General features: G+C 36.7%; 1 protein-coding gene across 2 annotated transcripts in view; it reads left to right on the top strand.

Annotated features, from left to right (window-relative positions):
• PSMD1 (proteasome 26S subunit, non-ATPase 1) overlaps nucleotides 1-13827 on the top strand; it is an 86359-nt gene that overhangs the window by 20375 nt on the left and 52157 nt on the right. For both annotated transcript variants that reach the window (XM_006760414.2, XM_006760413.2), the window contains exons 9-16: nucleotides 471-599; nucleotides 2174-2262; nucleotides 2918-2996; nucleotides 3493-3666; nucleotides 5172-5283; nucleotides 6157-6353; nucleotides 7516-7611; nucleotides 8665-8729. In XM_006760414.2, coding sequence (XP_006760477.1) covers nucleotides 471-599; nucleotides 2174-2262; nucleotides 2918-2996; nucleotides 3493-3666; nucleotides 5172-5283; nucleotides 6157-6353; nucleotides 7516-7611; nucleotides 8665-8729 — 941 coding nt within the window. The remainder of the gene's footprint in view (nucleotides 1-470; nucleotides 600-2173; nucleotides 2263-2917; nucleotides 2997-3492; nucleotides 3667-5171; nucleotides 5284-6156; nucleotides 6354-7515; nucleotides 7612-8664; nucleotides 8730-13827) is intronic.

Raw genomic sequence — 13827 nt, forward strand, 5'->3', positions numbered from 1 at the left:
TCTTAAACTAGACCAGAGGGCCGGAACAAAAGCATGGATGGAGTGTTTGTGTGAACTAATATAAATTCAAAGTAAACATCATTACATAAAAGGGTATGTTTTTTTTTGTTTGTTTTTTTTTTTTTTTTTAGTTTTATTCATTTCAAACGGGCCGGATCTGGCCCGCGGGCCATAGTTTGCCCACAGCTGCTCTAGCCACTGAGCCAAACCTGTTCGGCTACACCTTATTTTTTTATATTAAAAAATATTTTACATTGGAAACTAGTTCAGAACGAGTTATATTCTTCCATCAAGCTGGTATCATGGTATCTAATAAATAAATTATACATGAGTTTTCCAGATCCTACTATTAAAATGAGTATTGTTGTATGTATGAAATATTTGAATTTTACTGTTTTGGGGCTGTTAAAGTTGCCTTAGTGGATTTCAGTAATATATGAATTTTTATTCTTTGTTTATTGTTTTGGCAGAGTCCAGAGCCCAAGGATCAGACTTTGAAAATGATTAAAATTTTAAGTGGTGAAATGGCTATTGAGTTACATCTGCAATTTTTAATACGAAATAATAACACAGATCTCATGATCCTAAAAAGCACAAAGGTAGGAAATGCATCTGTAATGGAGCCTTTTAAAAAATATTTGTTAAATATAAGTAATTATATTTATTTCTTACTGAATACTTTGTTGCATTTTATTCCTGATTATGCAGATACGTTTTTATATAAAAACTAGAGGCCTGGTGCACAAGATTTGTGCACTGGGAGCGGGAGGGGAGCCCTCAGCCCGGCCTGCACCCTCTCACAGTCCCGGAGCCCTCGGGATGTCCGACTGATGGGCCTAAGCCGCAGTTGAACAGCCTTAGTGCTGCTGCAGAGGCAGGAGAGGCTCCTGTCACTGCTGCTGGGCTCACAGCCGTCAGCCCAGCTTGTGGCTGAGTGGCGCTCCCCCTGTGGGAGTTCACTGACCACCAGGGGGCAGCTCCTGCATTATGCGTCTGCCCCCTGGTGGTCAGTGCGCATCATAGGGACCAGTCATTCCTGGTCGTTCCAAGTTAGGGTCAATTTGCATATTATCCTTTTATTATATAGGATAACAATGGGAGAAACTCTTAAACTTGTTGAAAAAGAAAGAGACTTAATATTGATTGAGCTCCTGTTCTTGTGCTAATCTCTCATTGGGAAGTTCAGTAGATTGTTCAATGCACACTTTTTTAAAAATATATTTTATTGACCCATTTTTTTTAGCTCACTTGTTATTTTAATGCATACACATAGCACTTGGACAAAAGCACTGTCAGCACATTGATATAGCTTATGTGTCTGGTTTTCCACTAAATTGCAAACTTAAGAGCAGTGGTTCTTAACTTACCCGGTTTTAAATAAACTCATGTACTATTCCATTACTAAATAGTTGATTAAAGCATATGTAATATGCTTCTCCAGACTTTTAATACAATTTTTACAAATGGCGAAAGGACACAGAATTACATAATTTGCACTTATGACAATTATTTGAAACTAATCTTTATAATATAGTCTTATTAAAAATATACACGATTACTTAATGACTGCCAGAGGTACAGTGCCAGAAGAGGTGCAGCATTGCTCCTCAAGCTACTCCAGCACTTTGGAGACTTTGAGTTTAGAGAAATGGTAAGTTAAACTATTCAGAACCCCAAAACTAGAAAATCTACTACCTAACTTAACCTACCTAAAATCTATTGACCTCAAGTTAAAACCACAAATAAAGCTCTATTTGACTTGTTTGTTTTTAATCTTTATAAAGAAATAGCCAAGATCCATTATTTTATTTTATTTATTTATTTTTTAAATATATTTTATTGATTTTTTACAGAGAGGAAGGGAGAGAGACAGAGAGCCAGAAACATCGATGAGAGAGAAACATCGATCAGCTGCCTCCTGCACATCCCCCACTGGGGAAGTGCCCGCAACCCAGGTATAGGCCCTTGACCGGAATCGAACCTGGGACCTTTCAGTCTGCAGGCCGACGCTCTATCCACTGAGCCAAACCGGTTTCGGCCATTATTTTAAATATATTAGTTCAGTTCATTCATGTTTCACCATAAAACAGGGACTCTGGTTATGTGTTCATGGGTAAGTTTGCAATATGTATGAATACTCTGCCAATGATAAAAATCTGTTTGTTTTTGTAAGGATGCAGTACGGAATTCTGTATGTCATACGGCAACTGTTATAGCAAACTCTTTTATGCATTGTGGGACTACCAGTGACCAGTTTCTTAGGTAAATATACTGGAAGATTCTGCTTTGTACAGTCACCTTTAACAGAAACTCTGTTGACATTGTTACATTGATTGGAGACTTCCCCTGCTGGATTTTAAATTTTATTTATGCTATTTTATGTATTTACTTATTGCATATGCCTACTTGTTTGTTTTTTAATTGAGGCTGGTTCTTTCTCTTTCTTTTTAAGTTTTTTTATGTATTGATTTTAGAGAGAGAATGAGATAGATTTGTTGTTCAACTTATTTGTGCATTCATTCGTTGTTTCTTGTAAGTGCCCTGACTGGGGATCAAACCCACAACCTTGATGTATCAGGACAACCCTCTAACCAGCCAGGGCCCTACTTGTTTTAAGGCAAAATTAATTCTCTTCATTAATTGGCTAGAGTATCAGCTTTTGAATGAAATATATTAAGCTCAGAAATTTAGTATAGTTTTGCTTTTGTTCATAGTGGAATTACATATTATGCATTTTTTAAAAGTCCTCAAAATATTAAGAACAACTTAGGTAAAATAGAATCAGCAGTAATTTGTGATCCGTACAGTGAAAGATTTATAATAGTTCAAGGTAAATTTTTAACGCTTTGATTTTAGAATTATAAAATGCCTTGGGGAATTGGTTTCAGTAGAATTACTTAATTTTCTTTTCTTACAGAGATAACTTGGAATGGTTGGCCAGGGCCACTAACTGGGCAAAATTTACAGCTACAGCCAGTTTGGGTGTAATTCACAAGGTAATATACACTAATCAGTGGGAATAGGCGTTAGAACAGAGCAGTCTTTCTGGAATTAATAAAATGTAGAAGTTTACTATAATTCATTGGCATGTACATTTTGTTAAATCAGTCCTCTTATAGAGAAAGATAAAGTAAGATATTAAAGTACATATAAATGTGTTGGTTTTTAATAAAAGGTGGAAATCCTTTTCCTATGAAGATTAAGCCATTTCTCAAAGGATGAATTGAAATAAGTTGTTTGTATAATATAAGATGAATTTGGGGAAATGTTATAAAACAAGGGGAAAAATTGAAGCATTTGTTTCTAAGTAGGATGTGACTGGGTCTCTGAAAGGCTCTTCTCTCGTTCAAGTGATAAAGTTGTATAAGAGCCCCATTTCCTCCTCCTCTTTTAGCAAGTGAACATGCTGGAGAAAAGCAATAATCATAGAAAATGTTAGCTCTTTTTCTTACTTTCTCTTACTGACACCTTTGTTGTGGCTCCAATTTACAGGGTCATGAGAAGGAAGCATTACAGTTAATGGCAACATATCTTCCCAAGGACACCTCTCCAGGATCAGCCTATCAGGAAGGTGGAGGTCTCTATGCATTAGGTCTAATTCATGCCAATCATGGTGGTGATATAATTGACTATCTGCTTAATCAGCTTAAGAATGCCAGCAATGATGTAAGTGTTAGAATGGAAAACTACATTTTCATTAGTTAAGGGTCCAGGAAAACATTTGCCAAGTTATTTTAGTGAATATAAATTTTGTTATATTTGGGAAGTCCCCAAACAGTATTGTTTTCAAAACACACGTTTTATTCCCACACTTTAGAGTTTTGTAATGTTATATAGATGACCTTAGTAAACATTTAGTCTAATCCTATCATTTTGCAGGAAAGTAGTCCCAAAGAAATTGCATATCCTCTCTTTGGAATCAGAATTCTTGCTTTTTTAAAATCTTTGATAAGTATTAAATGTAAATTTTTGAAAAAACTTAGTTAGCTCTATCTTATTTTAAGGTACCTTGAAATAGGATTTTAGACTTTAATGTTTATGTTAGACTCTTTTAGAAACCTTTTAGGAGAGTAGCTGAGTCAGCTAAAAAACTTTGTCCTCCTGTTTTAGTGAAAAGGTTGAGGCCAATAGAAATATCTGTCCCAGTTTGTAAGCCCCCTATCCAAGTTCTTCTCTACATTTACACATACCTTTACCTTACTTCCTCGGGTCTCAGGTAAAAACTTACTTATCAGGCAAAGCTTTTTGGTTGCCAGCAACCAAAACCACCTCTGACTAACTTAAACAAGTAATTTATTGGAAGTAGCTTATGTAATTAAAGGACAAGCTGATGAACCAGTTCTCACAACGTTTAAGAGCCCGGGTAGCTATAGGGAAATAGATAATAGGAATAATGGAATTGTCTCTTCAGGGCCCTACTGTCAGGATGAGTGAGCTTAAATGTTTTTGGTCCTTGGGTCATTCCACTTAAAAACGATTAAAATTCTAGAGAAGCGTCCAGTTGATCTGTCTTTGGGTCATAGGCCAATACTTTGGCTAGAGGGAGGTAGAAGCTTCTTAAATGACAGTCCCACCAAGATTAATCAATGGGGGAAGAGTATTCTTCAAGCAAGATTGGGGTGCTATCACCAATAAAAAGATATGGTGCATTCAAAAAATGACAGATGACCAGGTGTCCCTTTTCAAGTAAAGACCAACTTTTGCTCTTGACTCCATATTCTCCCACTTTATTCCATATTCCATTAAAAGATCTACCTTTTCCTCCTTTTCAGCCTCCCTCTATTCCGTCTTTCCCCCCTCAGCCCATAAGCATATTCATATCTCACCTATCCTAACAACAATTTTCCTTGTTACTTGCTACTTCCTCTTGGTTGTTGTCATCTTTCTCTTCCTCTTACATAAATGTATTGAGAGTTATAATTTCACTCCACATTTTCTTCTTCTTTTATTCACTTCTAAATTCACTATTATTTTGTATCAGCAAGCACCATTCTTTTGAAATTGAAATTTCTGAGGTTACCATTTGCCTTTTGATTTTCAAATCCTTTGATCATTCTAACTAAGCCAACTGCTCTACATATTTATATCAAAATAGATTTTGAAATTAGAATTAAAGCTTGGATTTTAAGTACAATGTCCTACATCAATGGAGCCCATGCTTTTTCTCCTAGATTGTTCGACATGGTGGCAGTCTGGGCCTTGGTTTGGCTGCCATGGGGACTGCACGCCAGGATGTGTACGATTTGTTAAAAACAAACCTTTATCAGGATGATGCTGTGACAGGTAAGTGATTCTTTCTAAAGACAACAAATTTTAGGTTTATTTAATTTAACTGTAATATTTATTTTCTACCTATAATTTGGATAGCCTCTTAAAAATCTAACAATTCTCTACTTGAAGAGGGAGTGGATTTTTTCCCCATTTGTCAAACTCAAAAAAATGTTTGTAATATAAAGGCTTTTAAAAATGGCATAGCCTGTGTGTATCTCTATATATATAACTGACTTTTGTAAATACAAACACAAATTTATTAGAGTGACCTACTTATGTCATAGGACTATCTGCTGATAATGTAGAAAAAATGTTATAATGTCGCCATTGAAATCACTGTAGGTTACTATGGTACCCTCAGTTAAGATTTAAAAAGGAAAAAGCTATAAATATACAACTATATAAAATACCCTCCTTTTTATCAGATGGTTTGAAAAAATGCAGTCACAAGCTAATGATTGGGTTGTTTTGTTTTGTTTTTTATTAATCCTCACTGGAGGAAATTTTTTCCATTAATTTTTAGAAAGGCTGGAAGGGCCGAAACCGGTTTGGCTCAGTGGATACTATGAAGAAATTTAAAAAAAAAAAAGAAAGGCTGGAAGGGATGGGGAGAGAGGAGAGAAACATTGATGTGAGAAAGCCACATCAATTGGTTGCCTCCTCAACGTGCCCCAACCAAGGCAGGGAACCTGCAACCCAGGTAAGTGCCCTTGACCGCAATCGAACCCACGTCCTTTCAGTTAGTGGGTTGACAGTCTAACCACTGAGCCACGCAGGCAGGGCTAATGGTTGTTTTGATGGTTGATGCTAATATGCTGCTCCCAATAGGGTATGTTGTATTGAGTTTAATACATAGCTCTTGTTCTTTAATTTTTTACTCACTAGGGGAAGCAGCTGGCCTGGCCCTAGGTTTGGTTATGTTGGGCTCTAAAAATGCCCAGGCTATTGAGGACATGGTCGGCTATGCACAAGAAACTCAACATGAGAAGATTCTGCGTGGTCTTGCCGTTGGCATTGCACTAGTAATGTACGGGAGGATGGAAGAGGCCGATGCTCTCATTGAATCTCTCTGCCGTGATAAGGTGAATCACACATCCATCCTCTTCTCTTTGCACTCCCTCACCTTCCAGTTATTTCCACCATTTATAAAACACTTAGCTTCACTAGAAATTCTCTCTGTTCCCCTCAGAACATCTAGCTACATTTGTTAATACAACTTTTCATAAGATATATAAAATCTAATAGAATTTAGAAAACAGAAATACTGATTAGAAGATGTGAACAGGAGTTGATGATTTTAAATTTAATGAAGATTTCAGATCAGTGATTTTCAGATAAATCAAAAAATGTTTATTTAGTAATTTTCAAGTTAATTCCTTTTAGAAATAGTGTTTTTGGAATGATTTCATAATCATTTAATAAGATAAAGTTTACTTTTTTGTTTTTCATTAAAAAAAATAGTGCCAGTTTCTACTTACTTAATTGAATGAGGTTTTTTCCATTGTCTTTTGTTTGCTTTTCACATTGGTATTATTATAAGTAGTCAGCAGTATACTGTCCTCTATAATCTGATTAAAAGAACTATTTCTAGCCCAGTCATTGTGACTCAGTGGTTGAGCATCAACCCATGAACCAAGAGGTCACACATGCCCAGGTTGTGAGCTCAATCTCCAGTGAGCAGCGTGCAGGAGACAGCCGATTGATGTCTGTCTTTCATCAGTGTTTCTATCTCTCTGTAATTTTCCCTTCCTCTCTCTCTAAAAATCAATAGAAACATTAAAAAAAAGAACCACTGCTATAATTTACTGATAAAATGACTAATTATTTTGCTCAACTATCAGACCTCCATATTTCTTACTCACTGTTCAGTGCCAACAAATTAAATAATAAAGTAAAAGCAAGTTAGAATATGGAATAGAAACTGGCTTCTTTGTGTCCCTTTGATAAATGGAAGTTGAGTGTCACAGGGCAGTAGGGGTTGATACTGAGTTTATACTTTCTAGAATGTATGAGGCAGAACAGGCATGTTACATTTCACAGAATGTTGGGAATTTCAAGCAGTTAATTCCTCTCATGTTAGTCTTATTTCCCCATTCATTTAGAAAATACCAACCACAAAATAGTTCTTAAATTCATCTTTTCCTACCTTAAACAAACTCCCCCAGTGCATACAACTATGCCCATTAGTCTATAGAAGTTATTGTTTGAAATAAGTTGGTGATTGTTATTGAATTGTTTTCTTAGGACCCAATTCTTCGACGGTCTGGAATGTATACCGTAGCCATGGCTTACTGTGGCTCGGGTAACAACAAAGCTATACGACGCCTGCTACATGTTGCTGTAAGTACTGTGATCTTTCTTGGGGATGAGATGGAAGGGAAAGTTTGCAAATGGACCCTACATGTCTAGGTGAGTGCAGCACCCACATCACATGACCACTATCAGTGGTCTCAGGTTCAGATTCTCATTCACAGGACATGATCAGCTGTATCCAAGCATCAGGCTCACAAAGTTTTTCAGAAGGATGGAGGACAGGATAACAGTCTGTCAGTTTGAATGAAAATCCGTAAAGTCATTCAGGTGCAGTGACTTCTGAAACTCCAAGGGGCACCCTCATTGAAGAGACAAGACTATTATGTGAGTCTGTGCAGCAGCCCTGGGACCAGGAAACCTAATGAACAATAGGAACCATTTCTTTTCACAGCCTGGGAAGCTAGCTCTCAGACTCCCCTAAGGAACATGCTCTATTTCAAGAAAAACATTACACAGGAAAGCCAATGCCCATGTTTTCCAAGAGGCTTTTCCACTCAGGCCTCCTAATCCAAGTATAACTTCTCAACAATAAATACTGTTGCCTAGAAACACAGCAAGCACCCCACATATGTCTTAACTCAGTAGGTTTCTGCTCTCATGATGCTGGGAGAAGATAAACCCAAGGTCAATACTTCCCATGCAGAATGGGCTTAAAACTATCCATAACTCCTTCCCAGAGATATTCACATCCTGCAGTACTTACTAGTAGTTTATCCTTTATCAGTGTAGAATGTGGTATGTTCTAAATGTTTGCATTTTGCTTGAACCTTAGGACATAAGTTTTTGAAAATAACATTGAAGGAATGGTTAGGATTTCATAGTAGCCCACAAAAGCAATAATGCAGCTGAAATAGTCTTTAGAAGTAGTTCTGAACCTTAAACACCACCAAGTTTTAAAACTTGTAAGCCCTGAAATAAAGACATTCTCAGACAAGTTTTTCTAAATTGGGGAAGACATTCTAATAAAAGAATAACATATAAATGAGGTCTAATGTATATTTGAATGATGTTGGCTCCTATAAGTTTGATCTGGTAATAAAATGCATGGTATAATGTAATCATTCTTAAATTTTTTCCCAGGTGAGCGATGTTAATGATGATGTCAGAAGGGCAGCAGTAGAATCACTTGGGTTCATTCTATTCAGGTAATAATTTCTAACTTCCAGTTCTATTTATATTCCATTTATTTTTATAGTCAGTAACTAAACAGAAATTCAAATACCTGAGGAATATATTTAGGTTTAGAATAAGGACCATTTAACAATAAGATTAGTACTGGTCACCTGACTAATAAGCAAGTTTGTCTTGGGATTCTGAGAACCTATTTGAGAAAGAGTAAAATCGCTTATTATTTCTCTTTATTTTTTGTTACATTTCTGCTTATTCGCTTTTTAAAATTTGAGTAACACCTTCAGTATTCCTCTTCCCATGTATATTGGTAATTCAAATGGGATGACACCTCTTACACAGGTTTATAGAGTTCTTGAAGCCCTTTCATGAAAGTAAAAGGTAATAGGCTTTATTTAAATGCAAAATGTAAAAAAAAAACATTGCAGACTTAAAAATACTATTTTTGGACTTGAAGATTTGGAGATGCCTTTGGTATTATAATATAGTGGTGATTAAGAGGACACATTCTGAAACTAATCTGCCTGTATTGAATCCTGGCTCTGCTACTTATTAGCTGAGTAACTTACTACTTATCCTCCTTAAGCCTCAGATTGCTTATCTGTGAAATGGGTATAATATTTGTGTGTGTTTTTTATGATTAAGCCTTTAGGATAGGCTCTGGCAATAGTAAATGCTGTTTAAGTGTGCAGTAGTGGTAATTATAATAGTGGTGGTAGATGGAGTAGTGCTTCTTCCATTAGTTCTCACTGTCTGCTTAGCTCTGATTTCAAATACCACTGTTTTGTTTTTATCTTAAAATCTAACAAAGGAAATTGAAAGTACTTCTTTTAAGCTCTATATGGACACTGCTTGTTACAGCTTATTTGTGATGAAATTACACAAAATAAGTTCCCAGGGTACATGTTAGATGAGTCAAGTGTCTCGTATCTTTTTAATCTCTGGTATAGATTTTCTACCCCGAGTTCCTGGGAGTGAACCTTTGTTATAGAGAGTTGTGATATAACTTGACAAATATGTATTGACCATCTACTATGAACTGATTACAGGATCTTCTCCATTATCTCCCAGATAGGAAGTTATCCAATTACTGCAGGCTATAAAATATTTTCTTCCTATCTATACTAATAAAAGGGTAATATGCTAATTAGACCAGAAGACCTTCTGGGAGACCTTCCAGACATCCTTCCAGACAAAGCCATGGTGGTATGTCCGAGGCAGAGGTGGTTAGGGGCAATCAGGCCAGGAGAGGAGGGCAGTTGGGAGTGATCAGGCTGGCAGGGGGGGCCTGTTGCGCTCCACACCTGTCAACCATCCTTGCAGCCTCCCTGTGGCCCAGCCCCTGGCCTCAGAGACAACCCTCTGGTGCCTGAGGTTGTAGCTCCCGGTGTCTGGCATCTCCCTCTACCCCACCCCTGCCCTGCTGCTCTGGTAAACAAAATCCTAGTGTTGGAGCAGCCCCGCGGGTGTGGACATGCACTGGAGCTCGCTCGGTGCACAGTTAGTGTGCCCTGGGAGACCCGGGCCAGCCAAGGGGTGGTGGTGGCAGCGGCAGGTGGCTCAACTTTGTTTTGAATAGATGGAAGAAGCCACCTACACAGTAACTCAAATTATCAGATCTCCCTCCTCTCTGTCTTGCCAAATCAAGAGGGGAGGGGTGATGGGCGTGGAGGGAGGGAGGAAGGGCAGGCAGGAGTCTCGAGGGCAGAGGAGGAAGAGGATGAGGAAGGGAGCTAGTTGCATCCCACTTTCACAATGGGAAAGTGAAACACACTAGCACACCCAACCTCTCCAGTCCTCCCCGCCTCTGCCACTGCTGCACAGACTGCCGGAGCGAGCCCGCCACATGCCGGCCTCCAGGGGAAGGAAGGCCTATTCTTGCACGAATCTTCATGCATCGGGCTTCTAGTTGTAGATAAAAAATGTTGAATAAAATTGCAAAGCACAGACCCATGTGGCATGCTAATTGATTTCTCCTTATACCAGTGAGTTTTATTGAATGAGGTTGTTCAACCAATACTAATGTTCACTGTATTATCCTCTAACCCTCATTTGTCCAACTTGTTTACAAAGATACTAGAGAGCCTTCACTAAATTCTAAAAGTATTACACAGATCTGCTAGTCTAATACCTCCAAAACAAGGTATGTGATCAGTTGCTTATTGTTTCTTAAGTTAGTAAATCTATAGATGTGTCAAATGTTCATTCCTTTTCTAAGATTTAACAAAACCTATGTATATTAAGCTAGTCTACATTTTTTTAAAAAAGATCTGCACCCAACTTTACTTTTAATTTCTCAAATCCTCTTTCTTGAAAAGATTCATTCTGAACATTGGAATATTTGATTTAGCCACTGTTGTATACCTTTGCAATTTTCTGTTTTTCCTCAGAATTTGTCAGCAGTAGTTCTATGATTACAATGGCAAGTTCTATTTCAGGGAGGTGGTTCATTTATTTTAGAGACTTGAACTCATTTAAGGCAGTCATTCTCTTCACCTATTTTGCATTTTGATCCATCTTCACATTGCTTTTTATCTTTCTGGTCTAAAAATCATTCTCCTGATAGAAAAGATGGAAGAAGCAAAATAGAAGTTGAATAGTTCTGTTTCTTTCCTGTCATCTTTGATATATCGTTTTAACTGAGCTGGGATCCTCATCTTCTTAAATCTTTGCTCAAGAGTTTAGACACAATTCAAAAACAAAAACTAATGATTTTGTTATTGCTATCCAGAAAGGTTTGGGTATTTTAAAGATTTTTAAACTAGATAATTTTAGTATGGAAAGTATATCTTCTAAGTGTACTCTTATTAACTGTTGGCTTGTGTAAAGAATCCTACTCATGATAGTCTCTTTCTTTGTTTTGCTTCTTGTCAGCTGTTCATTCTCCCTATGAGTGACTATATTTCAAGTTATATAAATCAGTGGCCTAGTGTGTATATTCTACCACGTAGGAAGTTGATGAACTAATTGAAAAGTTTTTTGTCTGCTCTCAAATTAACAATTCACTTTGCCCTTATATTCCTGTAGCTCACACATGTGCTAAATTCCCAGTTTCAGCAACAGATGTCTCCCACGAGCTGCTGTTAGGCTTTGCTAAGATCTGCCTAGGACAGTGGTTAGCAAACCGCGGCTCGCGAGAGCCACATGTGGCTCTTTGGCCCCGTGGCATGGACCACGAAGTTTCAATCGCACTGTACGTGCGTGCCCGCATGTGGTATTCTGTGGAAGAGCCACCCTCAAGGGGCCAGTTTGCCGACCACTGACCTAGGATATAGGATAGTCAGATCCAGCTAAGGAGTTGTTTATGTGCTCTTTATTTCAAAGGGATCATTTTGAGTTTTCTTTTCATAATATGATTCTTATAAGAAGTAGAAACTGAAAAAAAGACTTTAGAGATGGTTTTGTCTAAAACTTCATAAATGAAGGTAATTAAATGTAATCAATTTATCTAAGGAGCTACAGTTAAAACAATTTTTCTAAATTTAAGATTAGTACCATTTCCTAGGAATGAGAATTTTTAATTTTTCCAGTGGAAACTTAGAAGTTAACCAATATTCTCATTTTTTAAAAGAGAAAGAAATTGAATTCCAAAATAGTTAAAATTTCCTATTATTATAGAGCTAAATGATAGAACTGAAATTCAAAACAGGTTTCATGATAAACCAGTGCTTTCTCTACCATGCCTTTTTGTTAGAACACTATCTTCCTAAATGGCTCTGAGCGTGTTTATTCTCAAATTTCCTCATTAATATTTAGAAAGTTTCTGTCCTGTCTTTTAAGAATAATAAATGTTTTCTGACTTGTCATCATTTACTCTCTTAGTGTGTTCCATTTTATCATTTCTTCCCTGGTAGATGTCATTTTTTAAATAACTGCAGACATTTGGCCTTCGTGAACCATGTTTTGAGGATTTATTTCTTCTAATTCTTTTAATTTTGTCTTTAGAGTGTACTTATTGAACAGACCATTTCAAACATAGCAGTAAATAATGTATTTGTATTTCAGCAACTAGTATGAAATTGTCTCTGTGGGAACAAAAAATTCTCATGTATATTATTTCCTTTATTCTCAGGATATTCCAAAGAATTGTAGTATTTTCACTCTTTCTTTCTCCTGAGTTTGTGGGTTATTTGTTCATAATGTATATGATAAAAATAGACAACTAAATTGAAAGGCATTCTTGTCAGATTGAAATGAGCCTAATACATTTTTTATATAATAATTAGGTAATTGGTGGTCCCATTGTTACCAGTCTAGCAGCAAGATTTTATTATTATAGCAAGTCTTTATTATTATAGCAAGATTTTATTATTATAGCAAATTGAAAAAAATTTGCTATGAAGGTGAATAAGTTAATTGATCTGACATAGACCTTAAAATGAAATGATCTTGGAGGTCCTTGGTCATCTTTGCTGCTACTTCCACTGTTACAGTTTGCAACTAAATCTTAGTGTATATATTAAAATGTTTTCAGATATGGATGGATCTTGTTAGGTGTGAGAGAGATTCTTTGTGCAGGTTATCTTTTAGGCCACAAAAATAGGTTCCTTGAATGTAAAAATGTTGCATCATTATAGATCCTTAGAATTTTAGGGAACCCTAGCAATCAACTAGTTAGCACCAAATGCATGAATTACCTTTATAATATCTTTATGTACATTTGTATATCAACTTGATACATATTTTTGGTATGCTGTTCTCTTTTTCTGCCTCAGTATCTTTGTTTTTATGCTCTGGGTGCTATAACTTTCTTTCTTTTTTCTTCTTTCTTTTTTCTACACCTTTGTTTTTCTTCTCCATTAATTAATAAATATGGAATAGAATGAAAGTTTTTCTTTTTTCAAAATTATTCTTTTTTAAAAAAAATTAAATCTCTATTGTTCAGATTATTACATTAGTTACTCTTTTTCCCACCATAACTCCCCTCCACCCAGTTCCCACCCCACCCTCCGCCCTCACTCCCCACCCACTGCCCGATTATTGTCCAATCTCTTCCCTCACCCCCCCTTCCTCCCCCCCCAAGAATAGTTAGTCCATTCCCTTTCTCTGTCCCTGCTTCTATTACAATCACCAGTTCATACTGTTCATCAGATTATTTATTCACTTGGTTTTTAA

This window comes from Myotis davidii, unplaced genomic scaffold, assembly GCF_000327345.1.
Source record: "Myotis davidii unplaced genomic scaffold, ASM32734v1 scaffold370, whole genome shotgun sequence".
Taxonomy (NCBI): domain Eukaryota; kingdom Metazoa; phylum Chordata; class Mammalia; order Chiroptera; family Vespertilionidae; genus Myotis; species Myotis davidii.